Source organism: Pseudoliparis swirei, chromosome 9 (assembly GCF_029220125.1).
Source record: "Pseudoliparis swirei isolate HS2019 ecotype Mariana Trench chromosome 9, NWPU_hadal_v1, whole genome shotgun sequence".
Classification (NCBI taxonomy): domain Eukaryota; kingdom Metazoa; phylum Chordata; class Actinopteri; order Perciformes; family Liparidae; genus Pseudoliparis; species Pseudoliparis swirei.
Window position 1 is genome coordinate 22,534,027 of NC_079396.1, and position 23,921 is coordinate 22,557,947.

Below are 23,921 nucleotides of genomic sequence, written 5' to 3' on the forward strand. Positions count from 1 at the left end.
TTTCTTTTGAATTAAATATTTTTCGACAAACATTAAAACCAAACACTGCCATATAACACTGCATAAGATTTGCTTTTCATTTGAGAACCAAATAATACAAAAATACAAGGAGTTAAATACAATTCAACAGCTTTGATGTGGCACATTATTTTTTCTTTAATAAACCGTTCAACCTTATGAGATAAGAAGACCACGTCTAACCAGTTTAGCACCCAGCGCCCTGGGTGCTAAGCTGGTAGAGGCAAAACAAACACATTTAAAAAAGTCTCCTTGCAACATTTGATTTCAATATTTAAGATGCAGCGGTTTGGACAACTATCGCCATTCAATCTTCGACAATTTATTTTCCCGATGGAGAAAAACAGGAATTGCTTTCGCGACCCATTCGTCATTGTTAGTGTACTTTGTGTGGTTCATTTAGTCCGCGGGCAGGGATTTCAAATGAAAGCGAAGCGTGCGGGTTTGTTCTCCTTTGAAATGGAATAAGTAACAAAATGAGGTATTCTTTTCAGCAGTTGGCAGAGGGAGTGAAAATAGCGGGATGGATCTTGCTTTGTCTCTGGCCTCCCAGTGAGTGCTGTATGATGTATAGTGAGTGTTTTGGAGGAGGGAGAAAGCTGTTCCACCATCAACTGCCAAACTCTTTATGAGCTTGGTCAGATCGGTCCGTTCTGTCATCGACAATCTGTTTCACGTAACAATTCCCATATTCGGTGTTCGCTCCAGGACGAACAAACTGCATTCTAGTATGACTCAGAAAACATATCTGCCAGGTGTTTGTGCGCATGTTGCTTTCCCTTTCCATGTTTCTAAGCCGTGCCGCTGCTTAAGAAACACTTTCTGGATCTGCGATTTTTTTTGGGTTTAAATGGGGATGTGTGTGTTGCTGTTCTAGTGTAACAGGGTCAAATAAGAAAGGTCTAGACAGCATGCTAACATGATCAGTGACAATATGCTGAGGTTTATAGCAGTAAACACAGTGTACGGCCGAGGCCAATCGGAACGTCGCTGTACTTCTGCAGGTTTTCCGATCAGAAATCTGAAAGCAATTTCCACCTGATGAAGGCATTGGATAAAATGTAAGGTGATTACTGGGGTTATTCAGCCTGAAGGGAATAACAATGCCTCTAATTTCAGGGCAATCCATCCAACAATTGTTGAAAGATTTCACAGAAAACCAGGAGAATGTCACCTAATGATGGAGTGGAAAGGTCAGGAGATCAGTGGACTCTAACTGCTGTGGGCTCCAAGGATGTTCTGCACCAAATGTTATGGTAATCCATCCAACATTGTTGGAGATAGAGTCAATAATGTAAGGTGGAGATGAACTAAGGGTGAGCTGTGTATTCCAGCTGCCATCCGAGTCATCAACTGTTAAACACACAGAAAACAACAAATATATCGGAAAGACATTTAAAAAAGATACAACTGAACTGCACATTTTCACAATCACAATATTTTCACGTAACCATGATAATTGGAAATAATTGTATGAATCACCATATACTGATATATGGTTAACCCTCCTGTTACCTTCACATTTACTAACATATTTTACCCTCGGGGTCAATTTGACCCCAGCGATTAAAACCTTCAGAAAATTATTAGAATTAATATTGTTTCCCAAGTTTAAGTGTGAGATACATTATGTTTGTTTGTTGACTACCTAAATAGCCCTTTAAATAGATAAAAAAGTTGATATTTCTTATATGTTTGACACAGTGAAAAACAGCCTGGGGTCAAATTGTTGAGCTGAATCTGAGGTAGTTGTGTGAGACTACATTTCCCAGAGTGCAGCAGCAGCAGGAGCAGCAGCAGCAATCAGTGTTGCTTATTAGGAGCACCTGTGGGGATGCTCTGATGCATTTTGTAAAGACAAGCAGCAGAGAGAGGACGCTTCAGGTCACTCCACGGTTCAACCCAAAGACGGCAATGGTGAAATGATTTGTTTAATTGCATGGTGTTTAAAAATGCTGATTTTGTGTTCAAAGAATATTTCATTTTGAGCTTGGAAAAAATGAAAAGTATAAAGAGTCCAGAGAGCGAGCCCACTGGCATGCAAAACTGCGTTTCTTTCCTGCGGAGGATTGGCATTACAATGCACACTACTCGTCGCGCTCCAGCCCCCAAGATATCGCGCCAATTATTCTTCTCGGTGGGAGCAACCTATTTGTGGAAAGATCTCCTTAAAATAAGGGTGGTGGGCAGTCGCAGCCACTCGATATTCCTTCTGGCTCCCGACTGGACAGTTCACGTGGGCGCCGTGTCACCGCTCGCTGTGGCCCCTGCAGGCCCACCATCCCGCGACGGCTGTGGAAAGGTATTGTGACGTTGCAGCGGTCGCCGTACGAGCTCGAGCTCTTTGGTTGTGTTCACACCCCTGCAGAGAGAATTCAGTCCCACTGTGCAGCTCTGCATCTCCATTTGAGCGAGTTAACAGATCTGTACAAGTTGCCCACGGCTCTGTCAAACATGACACCCAACCTTTCCTCTGCAACACACACACAGACACACACATACACACACTCAGTGTTTATGTGGATGCAACACAAATCAGAAATGCGAATACACTGTGATTGTGATACCATATTCTGAATACAGCTGTCCTTTAGTTTTCTATCTCTTTTCAGGACCTCTGCTTTCTAAAACGGCACTCACTTGCTAATTAGATGACTAATTGGATACCTCTCTCTGGCCTTGAGTGTGTCATCAGGTTTTTCCCACTGTAATCCGGATCATTGACTTTAATTCGGGCGGACAATTAACAGCGGAGGAGAACACATAGGATTTCTGTCATTGTAAACAATGATGTAAAAATTGCACCTGTGCAGCAAATAAGCGTGATCACCGTAGCTACGCTGCACTCACGAAACAGAAAGGGGATGCCAGAATCAAAGGGCCATCACGTAGAGATGTAACATGGTGAGCATTATACAGGCGGGCAAAGACAGTCTGCAGAGGCAGTGGGATGTCAGGGGCAGCCGACAAGAGGATGTTAGGTGGGCGAGTGGCATTTCATCATACAATTCATGGACAGTAATCAATGACCACTCACTGGTGGAGGGAAGAGAGACCGAAGAGAGAGAGAGTGAGAGTGCCAGTGGGCATGTCAGATAAAAGTGTTGAAGGAGAGAAAAAAAAACGGGAACAAGAGGCGGTTGCATTGAATTTGACAGAAAGGGGTACGACTGAGAAAAGTTGGGACGCCGAAAAAAAGAGCACAAAATGTGGGAAATATTCTGAGATTAAAGTAAGCAGATGATTATATAAATTATTACATGACAGGGGAAGACACAGATGAAGGGCCAGAGGACTGATTGAAAAAGCTGAAGAGCTCGCACCTCCTGTCTTTTATATAATCCTTCTCTCGGTGATCGCTCTTGAGATCAAAGAAACAAGCTTCTTTCTTTTATTTTTCACCCCTAATTAAATGTCTTTTGTTCGGACATGTGTTCTTTGTTCTTGTGTGTTTTCCATTTATTTACCCATCAGTGTACTAAAAACTATAACGGGCACTCGGTAGCACATACCTTCGTATATCACAAGATTGGGTATTGAATTATGAACATGTTGGCATTAGTCGACTGCCAATTGGATAACAATTGACCGTGCTATGGTAAAAAGAAGATGTTGACCTTTTCATGACCTTGACCTTGACCTTTGACCCGATTGATACCAAAATCTAATCAAATAGTTCCCAGATAATAACCAATCATCCCACCAAATTTCATGCGATTCGGTTCAATACTTTTTGTGTTATGCGAGTAACACGCATACAAATAAATAAATAAATAAATACACGGCGATCAAAACATAACCTTCCGCATTTTCAATGCGAAGGTAACCAACAGTGTCTGTATAGTGTGCAGGAAGAGAGCTTACAGTGGATGTTGTACTTGTTACTATAGCTTAATATTGTCTTCGGTAAAAATTGGTTCTGCTTCTATTGAAATAAAAACAGCACCAGCCTCGTACGCCTGGCATCCTCCAGGCTGGACTACAGATGGCTTTGTAAAACAAGCTCCAACATCTACAGCCTGGATTCATGTTTGAGTAAAAAAATAAAAAAGAAGAAGAAACTACTTTCAGAATAGCTGAGCTCGATTTCTTCCAGCGAGGAGGCGATCCATCCAACGGAGGGTGATTTTGAACCCAAGAAACTGAGACGTGAATCATAAGTCACGCATGTAAACAACAGTGTGAAATCCTGGCTGGGTATAGGACATCAGCTCTGATACAGAATCGGATTTATGGAAGATTTTACGATTCAGGAGAAAAGAAGATAAGTTACAGACAATAGCGAGCTATTCTCATCATTGTATTGTGGGTGCTCTGATCTGCACCAGATTAATGAGCATGAGCTGAGTGAGTTCAGGCAAGATATGCTGTCAACCAGACCATGAACACATGGTCTAGGGCTCTACTGCTCCATTTGATCTCTTCTGCTTTCCTGACTTGTTTTGCGCTCTGATATAAAAACATCACGGCTGGGAAGTTTTAACCGTACAACGCAGTGTTTTGATTGTCTTCTGACAATCGTGTTCCTCATGTATCCCATTAATCATGTGACAAAAAACACAAAACAACCATAAAGCAGAAAGTCAATATTCATTGTTTACTCTTTTTTTTTAAACACCTTATAATAGAGCTAAAATTTCTTATTTCTGCCGTTTGGGTATACATTGATACTGTATCAGCAGTTTTCAAATATCATCAGGGTTAAACAGCCTGGTGGGCACCACATCACACTGATATTTAGTTTAGATTTAAAATACATTAGTGAACATGCCTCTGGATTTTAGTGAAATCAATTTGCCATCCACAGTAAAGGCCCATTTTATGGCTAATTCTCTGCTCTTGCTCTAACCATGTAATCCAATTATTGACCAACTGTCTAATCTACATTAGAAACATTGAAGCCTACAGAAGCCTCCAGGTCAGTACTGAGAGATTAAGATAATTAATATAATTATTTTAGCAGCCTATTACAACACTGACTCATTCAACCAAATATTCCTGGGAATGATAACGTTTCACGTTATATATTTAATTGAGTGAACATTTTATTATTATTATTTTTAAATAAGGCTACGGTGAGTGCTATTTATTGTTCAATAAACGTCAGAAATGATGTAGGATTTAAAAGAGGACCGCAACCAGCTCAGATCTCAGACACTCACAGAGTTAGGCTGCCACCTGCTGGATTTCCAGAGAACTGCAGCAGAGTGTGTGGTTGGTGGGGTCCGTGGCAGCACATTGTCTGATGATGATCAGTGAGCCAATAACTACTATTAGTTGGAATGCTTCAGCAGTCCAACTCTTGTTATTAAAGTTGTACTAATGGAAACAATAACTACTGCCATGTCGACTGACAACATGTGATGAATGAAATTTGCAAATTTACCTGGTTGAGAGCGGTGAATTTTGGGTTGGATGTTGTTTTTAAATGTGAAATGTTATCCAAAATGATCATGAACTTAATGATATATGAAATACCCACTTCCAATACTGCCTAAAAAATACAACATCACATAAAATACATCAATCTGCTCTTTATTAATCACCAATATTAATAACGCTCTGCGTATCTGTCTTAAAGTAAACAAGTCTAAACACCATGAAAAAGAAAATTAAGCATTTTCTTTCCTGAATGAAATATATATAAATATACATATTATTTTTTATTATTTTAATTTAAATTTAATATTATTATTATTATCTTTATTTAAAAGGGGCCATGTACAGTTAAAACAAAGTTGTCACCATTCAATGCACTGTACCAGAGTGTAGTTTGCATCTGTAGTCCCCTGACAGACCTTTCAACATAAAACATAAAACAATAACAAATAGTATATTTGTTAATAGTAATATAAATACACACAATGCAAAGTTGCAGTACATCATTTTAAATTCAAGAAAAATATACCATTCAAAAGTAAGTATTAAAAACCGTTAAGAGTAATACACACCATTAAAAGTAAGTAATAGAAACATTAAAAGTAAGTAATACAAATTGTCAAAAGTAAGTAATAAAAACGATTAAAAGCAATTAATACGAGCCATAATAATTGTGCTCAATGAGTACAGCTCTGACCAGCTTTCAACTGATTTGTTACTATTTGTCTAAAACGTAATACATTTTCCACATTTATTGAGCTCCTATGTGGACTGGCCAATGTGATCCTGTGTGAAGGGGGGCGGGCCTGACCCGGGAAAGGGGGCGGGGCAGTTGAGAGGTCAAAGTTGAACGCATTTTGTCTTTTGTGCCAAGCAGGAGAGTGGAGTCTGATCGAGCCGCGGCGTCTCTTCCCTCTTCCCCGGATCCTTTTAAAACTCCCTCCCGAACCTCTCCCCTTCCACCCTACCCACCCCCTGCACGCACTTCGAGGGACCGCTCGGGTAAGACCCTCCAAAAAACACCCCATCATGGCTTTGTTTTCTGTTCGCTTCCCCTCCTCCGAGTGAAGGACGGGGATAACACGGCGTTACCTCTGTAGGCCGCGGGATCCGACTATTTCCTGGATCCGGCGATGCTAACGCTAGCGACCTGGGTGGAAAGCCATAGCGATGTCTTTTTTTTTTTTTTTTTTTTACTCCATGGCCGGTTCGGAGTGAGTTGCGAGGCGCTTTCGTTCGAGTGTGTTTCACAGACGTGGTGACGTAATTATTCTCACGGTGCTGTAGAAATATAGGAATGTTACGACGCTTTACTTCGCCTCCATTTGTTGCTTGCGTGACTGGCTGCGATGCTCTTTCTGAAATCGGCTCCACGGTGCTCACGTTCACGAGCCCTGTCGCTACGCACGCGATCGATGCGCGCTCCGGCTCAAGGCGGCTAAGACCTTGTGCGCGCGCGTGTGTGTTTTATTTATTTGTTAACGATTGCTTTCATGCTCTTTTTAAAAAACAAAATCGTCATGCAAATGCCGCCACAACTGTGTGACGCCAGGACATAGACGTCGCCTCGGAGAGACAGTGGGTCATTGTGCTAATGTGACTGAGTGCACCGGGGCCAGTGAATTACTGCACCGAAGCGACTCACTAGTGAGGCGTGACGCGCTGAAGTTATCGAGGTACACTACGATGTTACAGCTGCACTGACGGCACCTTCTTGACATTATTTTATTTTTAGAAAACGAGGCTTTCTGCCGAGATGTCCTCATAGTTTCCAGCCACTATATTTGTCCCTGGCGGTCACACTTTCCACTCTATTTCAGACATTCACCCAGTGACCAAAGACCCACTTCGTCGTTCAGCCTGGATTTATCAGAAGAAATGGACTCTAGCCTGGTCGAAGGAGGACTTAATGTCACCCTTACTATCAGGCTACTCATGCATGGAAAGGTGAGTTGTGACTGCATGCATTGTTTGATAGCAAGTTCAAAAGACCCCATAAGCTTGCATTTTTATTGAGAGCAATCTCCATGTACACAAATAACTGTTTTTTTTTCGTACTCTCTAAGTGATGGATCATTGCTTTAACATGCATTGTGTTTACTTCTGCAGGAGGTCGGTAGCATCATTGGCAAGGTGAGTTGTTCTTTCACTGCCAGAATGATTACTATCTACATCTGGCCCCCTCTGTGTGTTTTGTGAATATTGTGTATTTGTGCTTTCCTCACAGAAAGGAGAGTCGGTTAAGAAGATGAGAGAGGAGGTAAGCGTTTAGTTTTTCCATGAAGCTGCGTGTAAAAGAGGTGAAATATGTCTGTACTTTCAGTGACCAGGTGTCATATGATACCTCTGTGTCTGAAGGTACTTCCTGTTTTGCTCCCCCCTCCCTCCCGTCTGTGCAGAGTGGAGCTCGCATCAACATCTCGGAGGGGAACTGTCCGGAGAGGATCATTACCCTCGCGGGACCCACCACCTCCATTTTTAAAGCCTTCTCCATGATCATCGAGAAACTGGAGGAGGTTAGTTTTCCTCGCTGAATCTTAAATCTGACACGTTGCAACAGATTTGACACTCAAGGTTTTTTTTTTTTTAATTTTTTTCTTAACCCTCCTGTTACCTTCGGATCAATTTGACCCCATTCAATGTTTAATGTCGGTGTTCTTTGGGGTCAATTTGACCCCAGGCTGTTTTTCACTGTGTCAAACATAAGAAATATCAACTTTTTTATATATTTAAAGGGCTATTTAGGTAGTCATCAAACAAACATAAAGTACCTCACACTTAAACTTGGAAAACAATATTAATTCTAATAATTTTCTGGAGGTTTTAATTGCTGGGGTCAAATTGACCCCGAGGGTAAAATATGTCAGTAAATATAAAGGTAAGATAGATAGATAGATAGATAGATATATACTTTATTAATCCTAAGGGAAATTTTTGTCATAGTAGCAACACACACACAAGAAAAAAAAAAAACACAAATATAAAGAGGTTAGGTGATCTGGTGGAGAGGTGAACTGTTATGTGTGCTCTCATATATGTTCTCAGAATATTCTCCTCTCTGTGTGGTTGCGTGCGAGAGGCGTGAGGAAGAGTACGAGAAGGTCAGGAGGGTTAAACATTGAATGGGGTCAAATTGACCCTAAGGTAACAGGAGGGTTAAACATTGAATGGGGTCAAATTGACCCTAAGGTAACAGGAGGGTTCACTCTTCTTGGGCTCCCTCCTTCCCTGCAGGACATTAGCACCTCAATGACTAACAGTACAGCCACCAGCAAACCGCCGGTCACCATGCGCCTCGTCGTGCCTGCCAGCCAGTGTGGCTCACTCATTGGCAAGGGTGGCTGCAAGATCAAGGAAATCCGAGAGGTTTGTCGCCGCGCTGCTTTTTGTTTTTGATCTCATCCCTGATTGGTCCTCACCCTTGTTGTCTGCTTGTGGGTGTGTCTTTGCAGTCGGCAGGAGCTCAGGTACAAGTAGCAGGGGACATGTTGCCCAACTCAACGGAGCGTGCCATCACTGTTGCAGGGACCCCCCAGTCCATTATCGAGTGTGTCAAGCAGATCTGCGTCGTCATGCTTGAGGTACGGACACATTTTGTGATGATTTGTTCACGACGCTTTTGATGCTTTATTGTTCTCCCGTGTTCCTGTTGAAGTTGCCTCTTTAATACAAAGTGGTGGCTATTTCTGTGTTCTTCAGTCCCCACCAAAGGGAGTGACCATCCCGTACAGACCCAAACCCTCAGGCTCTCCTGTCATCTTTGCGGGTGGTCAGGTAAACAACGGTTGTTTTTGTTCTCTTCATCTGTCGCTCGTTTTATTTGTACCGGCAGTGTTCGCGATTCGGGGTGGAAATATTTCCACTTTCCAATGCAATTTAATTATCCTCTAGTTGCCGCTGTGCTGTGTCTGTGTAGCGTGCCCGGGGCTTTGTGGTCGTGAGACAGGGCCCTGATGGGTATTGAGTAAACCGTGTGTGACACTGCCACGTACCCTAAGCACTGTTGTCTCCTTGCAGGCATACGCTGTCCAAGGGCAGCACGCCATGCCACAGGCTGATGTAAGTGAAGGGCCCTCTGTAAGTGATCCAATATATTTGAATCTTTTGGAAACCATGCCACCTTCCTTTGTCATCCCACTTTTTCCAAACAACCCCCCCCCCCCCCGTTCTACTGCCTGATATCCACTTAACAATCCTAAACTTTTTAAACATGTTGACAATGATATATATTGCACCCCCTTTTTTGTCTAACCCCTGAGTCCCATTTCACATTTTCCTCATGACTATAACCCCTTAGCAAAAAATAAATAATTTCAGCGTTGACGTGCATTCTGGAATGTCCTCACTCGTGCTTTTGCTCGCTCTCCGCGTCCCTTCCTCCGTTTGTGACAACAGCTCACCAAACTTCACCAGCTGGCCATGCAGCAGAGCCCCTTCCCCATTGCACATAGCAACCAGGGCTTCCAGGGTAGGTGGACAGATTGAAAGAGGGAACGCGATGACTGTAGATTTATAATAATCCACCTCGTCAACACACTCTCATGGCGCTTTCTTTGCATTTCTTCAGCTGGGATGGACACCTCTGCACAAACTGGCTCTCACGAGCTGACCATTCCAAACGACGTGAGTCTCGCTCGTGTCCGTTTTGCCACTTTACTCTTTGTTTTATTTCTCACTGCCGTTTGTGTTTTTGCCCACGTGGGCTCGGAGGTGCCGATGCGCTTTTCACATATTTCTTCGTCTCCCTCAGCTCATCGGCTGCATCATTGGCCGTCAGGGCACCAAGATCAACGAGATCCGTTCGATGTCAGGGGCTCAAATCAAGATTGCCAACCCCGTGGAGGGCTCCACTGACAGACAGGTCACCATCACCGGCACCCATGCCAGTATCAGCCTGGCTGAGTACCTGATCAATGCCCGGTAAGCGGCTTTGTGCCACTGCAACACATCCACAGAGCAGCAGGCGGATTACTTTGTGTATGACATTTTTAAATAATCTAGTGTGCCGTTTACAGGAATTTTAACATCCACTGGATAATGGGGTTCCTTTCAATTTATTTTCTGGAGTATTTTTTTTTAAAGTATGTCTAGTTTGCCTTTTGGTCATGTCAATGACATAAGAAGGAAAATACACTTCATCCTTATTCATGATAGTCTGAGAAAAGACTGGAGAAGATGCTTTAAAGATCACAAATGGTACAAACTGACCGTTCCATTACTTTGGTGATGATACTGTAATTGGCGTCAAACTTTGAACTTCATCAGTAAATGATGTCTGTTTTAAAATAACTTGATTATACAAAACCTTCCTTTTTAGCCTGTTTGTTTTTTTTATTAAAATGTGTACGGCCTTGGTTTTAAATTCCCTCTTATAGACTATTTGTTTATTGGCTTTTATCTATTTTACTTCATTTGGAATTCCATTAATATCATTCATTTGAACCATTTTGTAATGTGCATTAGTCTAAATGTATTTACTGTTCAGATTGGCACCGTCTCCTGTGTGCTTGTAAAGCAGTTGCCTCTATGAAAGGTCCTGTACAAATAAAGTGTGATTGATTTATTAAAGGGATTAGAGTGCGAAGAGGGGTACTCCGAGATTCTTGAATGAAGAGTGCCGTATAAATTGAATCCATTATGATTATTATTAGGGGTAATGTATTCATTATTGCATTGACCAGGTCGCTGTTCATAGCCAGGAAGTCCCATTGGTTCAGGATGAAAATATCAGAAAATAAAGGGCTGTACTTAATATGTAAAAAATAAATTAAAAAAATGTTCACATGCAAATATTTTGACCCTAATTTTTTATTGATGTTTTTGAATTAAGTTTCAAATATCTAATAAATATGTGGTTCACAAGTGCCCGCAACTAAATTCTAGATCGCCACTATTGAAATATTGTAATACACCTAAAGATAACAGATTAGCGTCTCCTAATCTTTACCTGCAACTGCTGAAACGCTGTTTAAACGGAAGGGAAAGGCACGCGATGTTGTAAACAAAGCTTTAACTATTGGGTACATTCCAAAGAGGATGTAAACGATCAAATATTTATCTTGCTCCTCACTTAGTCATTTTGGGAGGCTTTTTTTTGCTGAGTTGCAGAAGGGAGCTCGTACTTCCCGGGCCACACAGAGATTCGAGATCTTAAATATTTGTTTTGAGGCACGCCGTTTTCAGCAAAAATACAATAATGCGCTCTTTTGGCGGGGTGTTGACATCAAACCAGTAACAATATTTATTTTCAACTCTGCGGCTCCTGTTTACATTTCAAAGTAAAAGCCCTCCCATGTCTTTCCGTGGACACGGAGACTACCGGCTTTTAGACTTTTGGATTGCAGCAACGCGCGCGGTCTGTGTGGACGCGACTTGCACGAGAGACGCAGCCATTAAGCAATTTGTCACATTTAAGTTTGCTCTATGTGTTCTTAAGTATCTAGAGCCCAACATTATTACGGTATTAAAGTGTTCCTGTTTTCCTCCTCAGGCTCTCTTCTGAAGCCACTGGACTCGCAGCCAACTGACATGGAGGATCTTCATCAGCACCTAACGTAACCCCTCCCCCTACTTTTTACCAAGAGGTCCCTTATTGAACTAAATGCAAAAACCAAGTACTATAAACTCACTGTTTTCTCCTCTGCTTTGGTTTGACATCTCCTCAGTTGTAATTACCCCATCATCATAATATTGGTATTTTATTTATTTATTATGTTTTTAAATTCCCTTTGCTGATAGTTTCTAAAGACTTCCTTCTGTTGTATGTGTTCCTATTATTTTACTGTATATCTGTATGATCTTCTTGATATAGTTAAAAGTTTTAGAAAAATCTGAAAAGGCATAAGTAATGTTTCTCTTATGTCAGATTTTTCTTAAAATGTAAAAAATGAAGAAAAAAAGACACACTGTAACATTATAGATGGACTGTTCTTTCCCTTTTTAAATATCTATTTATTTTTTATTTAATACACAGCTCTGTGTAAGAGTAGAATTCATTGATATTTGCCATCTTCTATTTGAAGCTGTACTTCCGAAATGAGGCATTGTGGGTTTAACGGGTTTCGGTGGGTGTAAATGATGTCCAGGTGAAGCTGTATGCAGGAAAACAACCTTTTTAGTCGTAAGGTAATTCATCCTTCGTTGAGTGCTGGTTCAAAGGAGAATTTTAAGCTACGTTTTGTCTCTGCTCTAATTTGCTGAGTACTTGTTTTGTGTCATTCCTGTGTTTCCATCCGTTTTATTTCTCAATCAGGACTTTTCTGGCATTGTTGTGTATTGGATTCTGATAAGGGTGGGTGGGCCATGGTCACCAGGTGTGGGCCTGAATGAGAGGAAAATATTTTCTTTTCTCTGAAATTACTAAGACCACAGTAATGACGATGATGACGATAATAACATTGAAATGTTTGTTTTAAATAGAGAAAATATTTTTTTTAACTGCAGGGCTGGGGAATGCTGCAAGGGGCAAAAACTACAAGACGTATTGGTCTTTATAAGTATATTATGCTGAGGTATTACATTATGAACTAGAAGGAGAATTATAGAATTAACACTAGTTTCTTGCAATCCTTTTTTGCCTGGGTCAGATTTATTTTTTATTATTCTTTGCAGGATGAAGAAACTCAAGTTTTTTGTGCACGTTTTCAAACTATTGTAGATCTGGGTGCAATTAATTTGTTGAAGAAATGAAATGCAGAAATAAAAAAGATGTGAAATGCTTAAACAATCCTTTTGTATGTTGTACTGTTCACGTATTCATAAAGGCAGCTGATGAGACGACTACATTACCCTGATGTCAAGCTCCGATTTGTTAATCAAAAAACATGGTTCTGTCTTGTGGAATTATTATTATTATCGTAAAGTGTGTAAATGTTGTAAATCAAGAAAAGACACTTGAACAGGTTGGACATGCTTAAAGTCATTGAAAATAGGCATTTATTTCTCGTTCAGCTGTCTTTATCGACGCAACAGAACAAACTAGCTATGACACGACCCGCTTTTTTTTTTTTAAACAAACATCATACTTATTATTTTTTTAAGCAATACATTATTTATTGTTACTCATATTTTGCTTTCGATATAATTCCTATGTTACAGGTACAATGTGCAATGCTGTATAAAAAGAAAACATTTCTATTTAAACCCAAAGGATACTTACAGTTCTAATAACCACCACGGAGAAGTGCTCTATTCCTTATCTGGCTATCAGCAGTTATCTTAAAGGGTGAAGGGAACGTCGAGGTTCTTATGAAGCTTATGAACTACAGGAGTCCTTTTGGTTCTAAACTTAAAGGGGAACTCTCACCCATTTTACACGCGAAGATTTACAAAGTTGTATAAATCTTTTTTCCTTTTCTTTTTTATACATCTACGTGTGATGTCATTTGAGTCTGCATTGTTTTTGGAGAAATGGATTAAAATAAGAGGTGTGGAGTTACAATGGAGGTGTTCTTACGCTCCTCATCACTGGATACGTCAGTCGCTGCCAGCGTAATGCTAAACTGAATTGAGTTGCATTGTGGGTAATGTAGGTGCGAGGCTTTGACCAGAAAGAAAGATTAAAGATGCCGTTATTTCTGGTTCTGCTGCATCGATTCTGCACTTTTCTTTCTTAAACAGTTCATTAGGAGTCTGACAATGTTATAGGAGGGCAAGTACTCCTTTACTAGAGCACCAGTGTGTTACTTATATAGTACCTTGGTTAGCAATGGTAGGGACTCATTTCACATCCTACGAATAAAATCACAAACGACAATGTTCAAACCATACAATGGCAAAAGTGCATTTTCTGAGTCAACCCAAAGGTCTCATATCATTCTTTGATAAATCTTAATAAATTAAAAAACTCATGTCTTTTGTATATTTGAAACTCAGTAGTAGGAGGGTTAAAAAATAATATAGTACCTACTGAGAATCCTAATTAAGCATCATGATTGACATCTTGATGAGATTTTCTTTCCATTATTTTTTTCTTGAGTGCTGACATTTATTAACAAAACAAAAAATAAGTAACTGAAGTAATACTTTCAGGATTTAAAAAAGTGTAAACTTTCACAAAATATAAAACCGACACATTCGAATCATAAATTATAAACATGTAGTCATGCATTTGTTCCCAGGGCTGCATACTGTTTACATTTTTTTTTATATCTTACAAATAAAATAAAGTTAGATATTTCTCATGTGGTATGTCATGGATATTTGATGCATTAGTGTGCGGAGTATCATGGAGGATGCTCCCAGAGTGAGGATTAATGTTTAAAGGACAACAAGTGTGGTACCTTGTGCGTGCGTGTGCGTCTGTGGAAGGGTTTCTGCTGGAGCAGTGACTATGGTTACCTCGGTAACTATTTTGCCTGAAACAAAAAAAAACTACTGAACTTAAATGACATTTATCGGATGTCACAAGCTGCCAAAATATCGGATGTCAGGTTATGACAAATGTCCTATGCCAACACCATAAGTCCACTTGTCATAGTCTGAGTGGTGCAGGAGGTGTGATCCCTCGTCACCACGGTAACGTACTGCATTACTAGTAGTTTGAGGTGTTGGCTCGCAGCCAGTGATCTATGGAGGTCCTGTAGCGGGGCCCAGTGGAGACCCCTGATGGGGCTGAGACCCCCACGCTCCGGCGCTGGGGGGACGACTTGGCTCTCCGCTACCCGACTGGTCCAGCTCTGCGCTGTCGCAGTCAGAGTCGTCACACAGGGCCCGACACTAAAGAGATGGAGAGAGAGAGAGAGAGAGGGAGGGAAGGAGAGAGAGAGAGAGAGAGAGAGGGAGGGAGGGAGGGAGAGAGAGAGAGGGGGAGGGGGGGAAGGAGGCAGAGAAACATTCACTTTTTTTCCCTCTGAAATGTGGAGTAACATCAAATGGATATATATACAATATATATATATATATAAATATATTTTCATATATACAGGACTGTCTCAGAAAATTAGAATATTGTGATGAAGTTCTTTATTTTCTGTAATGCAATTAAAAAAAAAAAAAAATATTGTGCATTCTATTTCATTACAAAAAAATTGCAAGCCTTTTTTTCTGATTTATTGCTGATTATGGCTTGCTAGCTACAGCAAGCTTAAAAAATATATTCTCTCTATTAAAAAAGTTATTTAAAAAAGTAGTACACTATTAGACAATTAAACAAATCATACAAATTCTAATTAACACCCACAACACTTTGAGGGTTTCACAAACCTTCACACTCAGCTTTTTTTACTTGGTCTGAGGAAATATTAAAATTTTATGAGATAGGATTTAGAGTTTTCTTAAGCTGTAGCCATAAATCAGCAATATTAAAAGAAAAAAAAGGCTGCAATATTTCAGTTGATTTGTAATGAATCCAGAAATGATGACATTTTTTTTTTTACAAATTATAAAAAATAAAATAATAACAATATTCTAATTTTTTTCATTTTTGTATATATATATATATATAATTTTTTTTAAATATATAAATAAATAATAAAACAATAAAAAATAAATATATACACTACCGTTCAAAAGTTTGGGATCACTAAGAAATGACTTTATTTTTCAAAGAAAAGCACTTTTTTCAATAAAGATAACATTAAATTAATCAGAAATACACTCTCTACATTGTTTATGTGGTAAATGACTATTCTAGGTGGAAACGTCTGGTTTCTAATGAAATATCTCCATAGGTGTATCGAGGCCCATTTCCATCAACTATCACTCCAGTGTTCTAATGGTACATTGTGTTTGCTAATCGCCTTAGAAGACTAATATCTGATTAGAAAACCCGTGCAATTATGTTAGCACAGCTGAAAACAGTTATGCTGGTGATATAAGCTATACAACTGGCCTTCCTTTGAGCTTGAAGTTTGTAGAACAAAATTAATACTTCAAATATTAATCATTATTTCTAACCTTGTCAATGTCTTGACTATATTTTATATTCATTTGATAAATAAAAGTGTGATTTTTCATGGAAGACACAAAATTGTCTGGGTGATCCCAAACTTTTGAACGGTAGTGTATATATATATATATACCCATGTAAAGTACAGGCAGGGCTACATTTAATATTCAACTTGAGTAAATCTACTTTAGTCATTTTTAAATGTAGAAGACACAGACCGACAGCTTTCACCTCATTAGGATTCTGCCCGATGTCCAGCTGAGCCCTGGCCGGCCCCGGCGCTGGGTCTCTCTCCAACAGGCCACCGGAAGCCTGCGCCGGATCAGTGTTGTCCGCCGGGATCTCCGACCCCTGAGAGAGGAGGTCGTCGCTGCGGTCGTCCAAGCGGTCGTCCGTGTTGGTGCTGACCACGTCGGGGGTGCCGCTGTGAGAGTGGTCAGTGGTGTGGCCCTCCTCGCCGTCCGACACGGACAGGTTCTCTGAGCTGAAGGTGGACACCGACGGGCACTTGGTGATGCTCGTCGGACGTCTGAAAGAGAATAAAAATAAACCGGAAAAGTTTTATTTTATTTTATATATCACCGAATTGAGGACGTACAAGAATGACGCAAATACTCCCCCAAAAAATCTTTTGTTCTGTGAATGAATCAGAAACTCTGTCAGAGAGCGGAAAAACGGCTCGAGGGAAGTTACTCACCGTCTCCGTGGTAACTCAACCTCACTGTCAACTTCACCCTCCTCTTCTTCTGATGACACTCCACGCCTCTGTAGTCAGAAAAAGGAAAAGATGAACCGCTGAGCGTGTGTCACAGCGTCGCCAGAGGAACATGACCGGACGTCCGGCCGCGTACCTGTTTGCGTGAGATGGCCGCCCTGTACAGGATGGCTGAAGGAGTGAGGTGCTGACTCCCGATCCCTCCGGACGCCCCGCGGGGCGACCGGACGGCGCCGGCTCCCTCCTCTTTCTCCTCCCCGTCGTGAGGCAGACGAGGAGATCCCAGAGAGCCCCGCCCTGCCGCCGCCCCTCTCCCGCACGGCGAGTCGGGGCTGCTGGAGAACGGGAACGACGCCGCGTCCTCGCTCGGCGTGTCGCTGCGCGGCGGCGTTTCTGTGAGGTCGTCCAGACCGGCCGCCCCCGCCTCTGAACCCCCTAACCCCGCGGAGGCGCTGAGGCTCCCCGATCTCTCCAGCCCGCCCACAAAGACCTCCCCTTTCCTCTGGCCCTCGGCCTCCAGTGCGGTGCAGATGAGGTCCGGGCTGGAGGAGGACAGCTGCCTCTGCTGCTGCTCGTGGCCGAGGCCCCGCTGGGCTGCGGAGGGCTCCAGGAGCTGCTTGGAGGCGTTGGTGGTCGATCCGTTAGCCTCGGCGCTTTTGTCCCGATTCGGGGAGGACTGGTTTGCCTTAAGTCCAGCCAGGTCCCCGCTGCTGCCCTTACCAGGCTTGCGATGGCGGGTCTTCACCCTCCGAGACCGACTGGGAGAAGTGGAGCTTCTGTTGGGACAGGCTGGTATCGTCACTTGCGTCACAGAGGAGTCCATTTTTGGAATGATTACCTCAGACTTGAGGATGTCTGGCCTGGAAGAGTGGGAGGGATTAGTCGACAACGACAGTCCACGACAATGTTCACTCCGGTACCAATCGTTCAATTAAATACAGAGTGACATGAGATCTCGCACCTCTTTCCTGAGGGCAGTTTCTGTGGCACATTTCTCTTATTGATGAGTTTGTCCATGGTGTTGGAGGAGCTGCTCTGCCTGGAGCTTTGCTTGAACAAACCGGGATACTTTTTATCCAAAGACTGCTCTCTCCTTAAAGAAAAAAGCACCCACAGAAAACCAAAGTGTGACGAAGTTGTGGCTCGTTTACAAGAATTTGTGCAGGGCTCTCAAGTTTTGAAGACAGGCAAGAACGAAATTTTCGGATATCAGTCAGTCGCGCACAATTCCAGGATGCTTTATTTTCATTGGTTGCTGGATTAAATCTTACCCAGATACAACAGATACGGGTTTTTTTCTGATTGGCTATTGTGTAGCCCATTTCTTTTTTTTGATTGGCTGATAAGTGGCTCCTCACAGCAGAACTCCAGGGGAGCGCTTGATTCCTCCACGGTGAGGGCAGCGCGGCCAGCTCATGTTTGCGCGCTTTGGCACATTAAAACATTAAATAGCCGAGAGTTTTTTTCAGCGTGAGAAATACGATGTGTGGCGGGAGTGCGTGATTTAAGACCGAAATACGTGAGTGTCACGCTCAATGCGTGACACTTGAGAGCCCTGCTGTGTGTACCTATTGTCCGTGGCTGCATCTGTACCTCTGCAACTCTTTCTCTTTGAGCTCCAGCTGCAGCATGACCGCGCTGAGCTCCATGTAAAGGTTGTTCGCTCTATCCAGCTTCCTCTCGTAGTGCTCGCGGATGTCCAAAGCATGCCTTGAGAAAAAGAAAAGAGGCTGCTGATGTCATTGTGCATCCGCATGAGGAGCTTCGAATCCTCCACAAAAGACTTGCACTCAGCGCGCTCATTTCACCCGCGTGACATGGAGCAATGTGAGTGTGTGGAAGTGGCCTCAAACATGGAAGTGAACCCCGATCTAAGCCGACTACGCATGCGAGATCTAAAAATAAAAGAAGAAAAAACAGACCTGAGTTCCTCTCTGCGTCGGTTGATCAGCTCCTCGTCGAGTCGGTGGATACAAGTGCCCTCAGATTTAATCTTCTCAAAGTGTTGTTTCACCTCTTCTCGCCATTCAGCCTGATGGGAGCACATTGCTGTTAACCAGAGCTGACTTTCAAACCAACTCCCTTTCGCAATGTTAGGTTGTAATAGTTTATTTTGATATTGCACATGTACAGAGGAAGTCTTATGCTTTAAATGAATACATATAGAAAGATTTTGTAATATAGGAAATATCAGGGAGAATATTGATATTGTTGTTAATGTGTTATGAAGCATAGGGGTAATGTTTACTCTATGTGTATGTCAATGGCAAGAGGTAATGTTATGTATGTGCATGGAGTGAATGTTAGTTTAGTATTTCAGAACTGTCGGAGCCAGTTGAAGCCTGTGAAAGTGACTTTAATGCGGACAATAACAAGACGGGACTTTTATTGTGAAAATACTCGTTTAAGTGACTTGACCGGAAGTTACGTTTTGACCCGTGGTTCATGACATTTGACTCCTAGCGGGACTTTGAACCAACGAGAAGGTGTTAAAGGTTTAACTAACCTTTGAGAAAAGGTGATTGGCTGATATGCAACTAACAACACAACGTAGGGGGGAAATCAATATTTTCGTCTTGATGCTGGTTAGGCAGCAACACCTGTTTCCTTGGAGCTTTTACCGGAACCCACGATCGTGAGCTTTTGGTTATTTGTTAAACTTTCGTTTACACTCCTTGCCATTAAATACTGTTAAACTTGATTCACCGCATCCTAGTCCTGATTTCCATTGAGCTGCGAGAGACCCACATCATAACTCACCCTTTCGCAACAACAGTTAAAGTCTGATGACACACTGTTCGTGAGCCTTGTGTCCGTAATGTTTCGATGTATTATTTTTGTGTCTTTTCGTGCAGCTGCAGAGCTTCCACATCCAGATGGGGATTCATCGGAGGAAAGCAACCATACCTGAGACTTGAAGTACGTCTCTTGCGGAGTGGACAGCACATCGGCCGACGCGATATCCAGATGAAGAAGGATCTGACGGAAAGAGGGCCTATTCCGTGGCTTACAGTTCCTGCAAATAAAACAAGAAGGGACATTGACAACACACTGTCAAATTCACAAAGTCCTTGAAACAGAGGCAAACGCCTTCCTCGTGGTTACTACTCTGAGCTGCTTGTTTTCTGCCTCTCTCGTCCTCCCTTATTATTTTTTTCAGACGTCACTCACCAGCACTGCCTGAGGAGGACCTTGAAGCCGTCGGGGCAGCTCTCCGGGATGGGCAGCTGGAGGCTGTTGTTCCCCACACCCCAGATGATGGCAGACGAGTCCACGTCTTTGTAAGGGACCTCTCCAGTTAGCATCTCCCACAGCACCACTCCAAAGGACCTTAAAGGGAAGTCAAGCTGTATTCCTTCAGGAAGTCTCATTGAGGTTGAGACCTCTTTAACCAAAGGGATTAGAGCAGGGGTCGGGAACCTAAGGCTCGCGAGCCAAATATGGCTCTTCCGGTGACGGCATATGGCTCTGAGACAATTTTGAGTTGAAAAAAAAAAAAAATTCTATAGCCCAGATTACAGCAGAAGTAATTTAAGGTCCTTTTCTTAAAGACGTCTTTGTTCTTTTATTAAACTAAAAGTCTGTTATTGATCGTCTCTACACAGCAGCATGTAATTCTGTCTCTACGTGTCGCGTTAACACTTCTCGGCTCTCCGTCTTGCACGCCACAGAGCTCCGATGCCAGCGTGTGAGCCCCCCCCCCCCCCCCCCTAGCATCATGCAGCATCAGAAGTCGCATTAAAAGCGAGACATTTTAATTTATTATACGTTAAAAATACTATTTGGCTCTCAATGAAATATATTTAGAAATATTTGGCTTTTATGGCTCTCCCAGTCAAAAAGGTTCCTGACCCCTGGATTAGAGGAATAAAAAAATAAAAAATATGCACGTAGAACATCGCAACTGGACAGTCACACAAAATATCAGATATCTGTCTTTGAATCAGCGAAATAACAAACTAGTAACTCACAATGTTGATCTGCTCTCCTGCTGGAGGGGAAGTCTATTTGCTGATGTTTTCGTCGGACTTACCAGATGTCCACCTTTTCCGACACCGGCTCGTTCCGGATGACTTCAGGAGCCATCCAGGCTACGGTGCCGGCGAATGACATCTTGGTGCTCTTGTCACTGAGCTCCTTCGAGGTGCCGAAGTCTGAGATCTTCACCAGGTCATCGTGTGTGATCAGCATGCTGCAAAAGGGGGAGATTACACGGAAGTGATCAGGCCTCGTGTTTGTCCGAGTGTCTCATTAAAGCAGCCGCGCTGGGCCTGTCCACTTACTTGGGGGACTTGAGGTCTCGATGGATGATTTTGTGGAGGTGCAGGTAGTTCATACCACCCGCAATGCCCATGGCCCAGTCAACCAGGAGCGCGGGGATGATTTTGCGACACCCCCTCAGCACTTCATACAGCTGGCCTTGGGCGCAGTATTCCATCAAGATACAGTAACAAGGAGCCTGGGTGCACACGCCCCTGGAAGGAAGCACGGCAGTCAGATGAGACGATGCGCAAGTGGACAAAAAAAACGGGAACGCACAAGAGATTCATGCAGCTAAATGATACGTGACCCTGTGTGGCTGTCGTGCATTCTCCTCACTTAAAAGTGATGATGTTGGGGTGCTTGAGTTTGCGCAGGTGTTTGATCTCCGTCTCCTTGATGTGCCGCACTTTCTTCACGGCCACGTCGTTCCCGTGGAACTTGCCGCGGAAGACGGCGCCCTGCGCCCCGCTGCCGACCCACTGCAGGTCGGAGATTTCTTCAAAAGGCACCTCCCAGGACTCTGAACTCAGACCAACAAGTCCACAGAAAGAAGCCCAATGAATAAATGTGAACGCCTGAAGCGTCACACAGAATTAACGCGGGCGATGGGACAGATTGTTGTTGTTTTTTTGTTGTTCTCCTCCAAATGTCAATCGGCACTCCAGTCAGTTTTGGGCAGCGGAGAGTCAGAGGCTTTGCTGTCCATGCGACACATTAGAACAGGCTGGCAGGGCACAATTACGTCCCACAAAGAGCCTGTCATGTTCAAACAAATGCGACAATGACAACTTATCCATCAGAGCAGCACGTTGACATCTAGAGATTAGAGAAGAGTCGAGGGAGAAACAACAATCCACTCGCGGTCCAATCTGTCTGTCATCCGTCACACCGACACGACTTTAGCGACTGCGCGAGCGGCGGTCACTAAGGAGAGAGACGGGCCGGGCGGAATAAAAGAGACGGGCAGATCAATTCTTCATGAGGTCCACTGAAGTCTCCAGATCTCTGGAGAGCTGCTGCAGCAGGAGGCAGATGCACATGACGCTTCCTGCTTGGCCAGCTGCGAAAACTCCCCGCAGCATGATGATAGTGGATGAACCCGGCTGATGGTGGCGGTCAGAGAGCAATAAAAATAACAAAGTATTTGTACCCAAGTACGATTTTAAAAATACCTTACTTTAACACTGCATTTCTCCTTCTTCCTTTCTGCATGACTCATCTTACGCTCCATAGAAGCCGCCTGACTGTTGATAAAGTAGATAAACCATCGAGGCCTCTAACGGCTGCGTATGATAGATAGATATATACTTTATTAATCCCCAAGGGGAAATTTGTCGTCACAGTAAGCAGCACCAATAAACTAAACACACGAGAATAAAAATAAAAAATAAAATATAAAAAACAGGGATGAAAGATATAGATGTATACAAGTGAAAGATATAGATGTATACAAGAAGTATACAAAGTAAAATATATATGTATATATACAACATATATGCATACACAATACAATACCAATGACTGCAGTGTAAAATTAAATTAAATATAAAAATATTATATTATATTTTATAGTATGCATCGATGCGTCGCAAACACACGTACTATAAAATAATATATCCGTCACATATTTCTGCAAAGTACTTTTACAACTGTTACTTCCAGTACATTTTGCTAATAACACTTCACTGAGGACTTCAAATGCAGGACTTTGACGTGTTGTTTTAATGTATATAAAGGATCTGAACACTCCTTCAACCAATGTTGAGAGTTCAAGCTTCGTCCATCAGCTCAGATATTTATGTCCTACTGTGCATCTCCATGGTTACGCAGGCACAGGAATAATTTCATCACATGTTTAAGTCGCACACTTCTCTTTGTTTGTCAAATACACTTGCAAAAAAAACTCAGCAGAGGTGAAACATGCGCAGTCACATACCTTCATAGCTATGTTTGTTTTCAGTGGAGTAGGCCTTTCCAAGCATGGTCCAGACTGGTTTCAGGCACCCAAACAGTCCCTCCAAAAATCCTCCACTTCCCGATTGTAGCCGAATGTTGTCCGACTGGCTCCGGACAGCACCGGCCTCGGGGCTGTGCCCGGCCTCGGCGCCGCCCCACTGGCAGGCCTCATGTTCATGTAGCTTTAGCACGCTGTTGTCAAAGTGGGCTGAGGGTCCATCGCTGGCAGTGGGGCTGCTGCCGCTCGGCGCCGCCTGCCCACCGGTGTCGATGGACAGCACGTTACGGAGGACACACTGTGTGGGGGTCAGGTCCGTTTCGGGCGTGCAGGCGGGGGTGTCTCCATCGATTCTTCGATAGGGTGTTTCTGAGATGGGGGTGCTGAAGCCTGACAGGGAGGGGGAAGGGGCACGGGCCTCATGGATACAGGTCCCACTCATTAGCGGTTTCCCCAACACGGCAGGTTAGGGTGGATGGAGGATGGAACGATGAGAAGTAAGCCTGAAGAAAGAAGAGGTACGAGAAGAAATACAGCAGAATTATTTATAATCGTGATCATGGCCGTATTTTATCTTTGTGTTAATAGTTAATGCTTCAGGCTTTTCAAGATAAAAATCAAGTCTAGGTTCATATCAGCACTGGACAGCTCCATGGCCGTGTAGAGCTGGCCAGTGCTGAAACGACTGATCCCTTTACTTCTGT

General features: G+C 42.8%; 2 protein-coding genes across 6 annotated transcripts in view; one reads left to right on the top strand and one right to left on the bottom strand.

Annotated features, from left to right (window-relative positions):
* The first annotated feature begins 6,272 nt into the window (after positions 1 to 6,272).
* Positions 6,273 to 13,123, top strand: pcbp2 (poly(rC) binding protein 2). 3 transcript variants are annotated; one of them, XM_056423093.1, is made up of 14 exons: positions 6,273 to 6,399; positions 6,950 to 7,073; positions 7,218 to 7,344; positions 7,507 to 7,530; positions 7,625 to 7,657; positions 7,797 to 7,913; positions 8,632 to 8,763; positions 8,850 to 8,978; positions 9,097 to 9,171; positions 9,415 to 9,474; positions 9,793 to 9,865; positions 9,965 to 10,020; positions 10,148 to 10,317; positions 11,888 to 13,123. In XM_056423093.1, the coding sequence occupies exons 3-14, from the start codon at positions 7,276 to 7,278 to the stop codon at positions 11,922 to 11,924; spliced, it is 975 nt and encodes a 324-aa protein (XP_056279068.1). In that variant the 5' UTR covers positions 6,273 to 6,399; positions 6,950 to 7,073; positions 7,218 to 7,275; the 3' UTR covers positions 11,925 to 13,123. The 3 variants fall into 3 exon arrangements, with proteins under 3 accessions (XP_056279068.1, XP_056279065.1, XP_056279067.1); XM_056423090.1 differs by lacking the exon at positions 6,950 to 7,073 and having other exon boundaries at positions 6,309 to 6,399; XM_056423092.1 differs by lacking the exon at positions 6,950 to 7,073 and having other exon boundaries at positions 6,309 to 6,399; positions 9,415 to 9,456.
* An 85-nt stretch (positions 13,124 to 13,208) lies between these two features.
* The window catches only part of map3k12 (mitogen-activated protein kinase kinase kinase 12), an 11,951-nt gene continuing 1,238 nt past the window's right edge, over positions 13,209 to 23,921 (bottom strand). Inside the window, exons 2-14 of one of the 3 annotated variants that reach the window (XM_056423088.1) lie at positions 23,200 to 23,720; positions 21,600 to 21,783; positions 21,284 to 21,475; positions 21,034 to 21,192; positions 20,172 to 20,330; positions 19,908 to 20,016; positions 18,923 to 19,032; positions 18,594 to 18,710; positions 17,962 to 18,093; positions 17,137 to 17,860; positions 16,983 to 17,050; positions 16,517 to 16,814; positions 13,209 to 15,114 (exon numbers count right to left, since the gene is read on the bottom strand). In XM_056423088.1, the coding sequence (XP_056279063.1) occupies positions 14,965 to 15,114; positions 16,517 to 16,814; positions 16,983 to 17,050; positions 17,137 to 17,860; positions 17,962 to 18,093; positions 18,594 to 18,710; positions 18,923 to 19,032; positions 19,908 to 20,016; positions 20,172 to 20,330; positions 21,034 to 21,192; positions 21,284 to 21,475; positions 21,600 to 21,783; positions 23,200 to 23,659 (2,862 nt within the window). In that variant the 5' untranslated portion in view covers positions 23,660 to 23,720 and the 3' untranslated portion in view covers positions 13,209 to 14,964. Of the gene's footprint in view, positions 15,115 to 15,919; positions 16,815 to 16,982; positions 17,051 to 17,136; positions 17,861 to 17,961; positions 18,094 to 18,593; positions 18,711 to 18,922; positions 19,033 to 19,907; positions 20,017 to 20,171; positions 20,331 to 21,033; positions 21,193 to 21,283; positions 21,476 to 21,599; positions 21,784 to 23,199; positions 23,721 to 23,921 lie in introns of those variants that run through there. The other 2 variants (XM_056423089.1, XM_056423087.1) reach the window with 2 other exon arrangements.

What these genes read in the sequence shown, in the direction of transcription:
- pcbp2 (XM_056423093.1), top strand. Translation starts at nt 7,276, where the DNA reads ATGGACTCTAGCCTGGTCGAAGGAGGACTTAATGTCACCCTTACTATC. An exon ending in TCTGCGTCGTCATGCTTGAG is followed by an intron (nt 8,979 to 9,096) that starts GTACGGACACAT and finishes TGTGTTCTTCAG; the next exon opens with TCCCCACCAAAGGGAGTGAC. An exon ending in ATGTAAGTGAAGGGCCCTCT is followed by an intron (nt 9,475 to 9,792) that starts GTAAGTGATCCA and finishes TTGTGACAACAG; the next exon opens with CTCACCAAACTTCACCAGCT.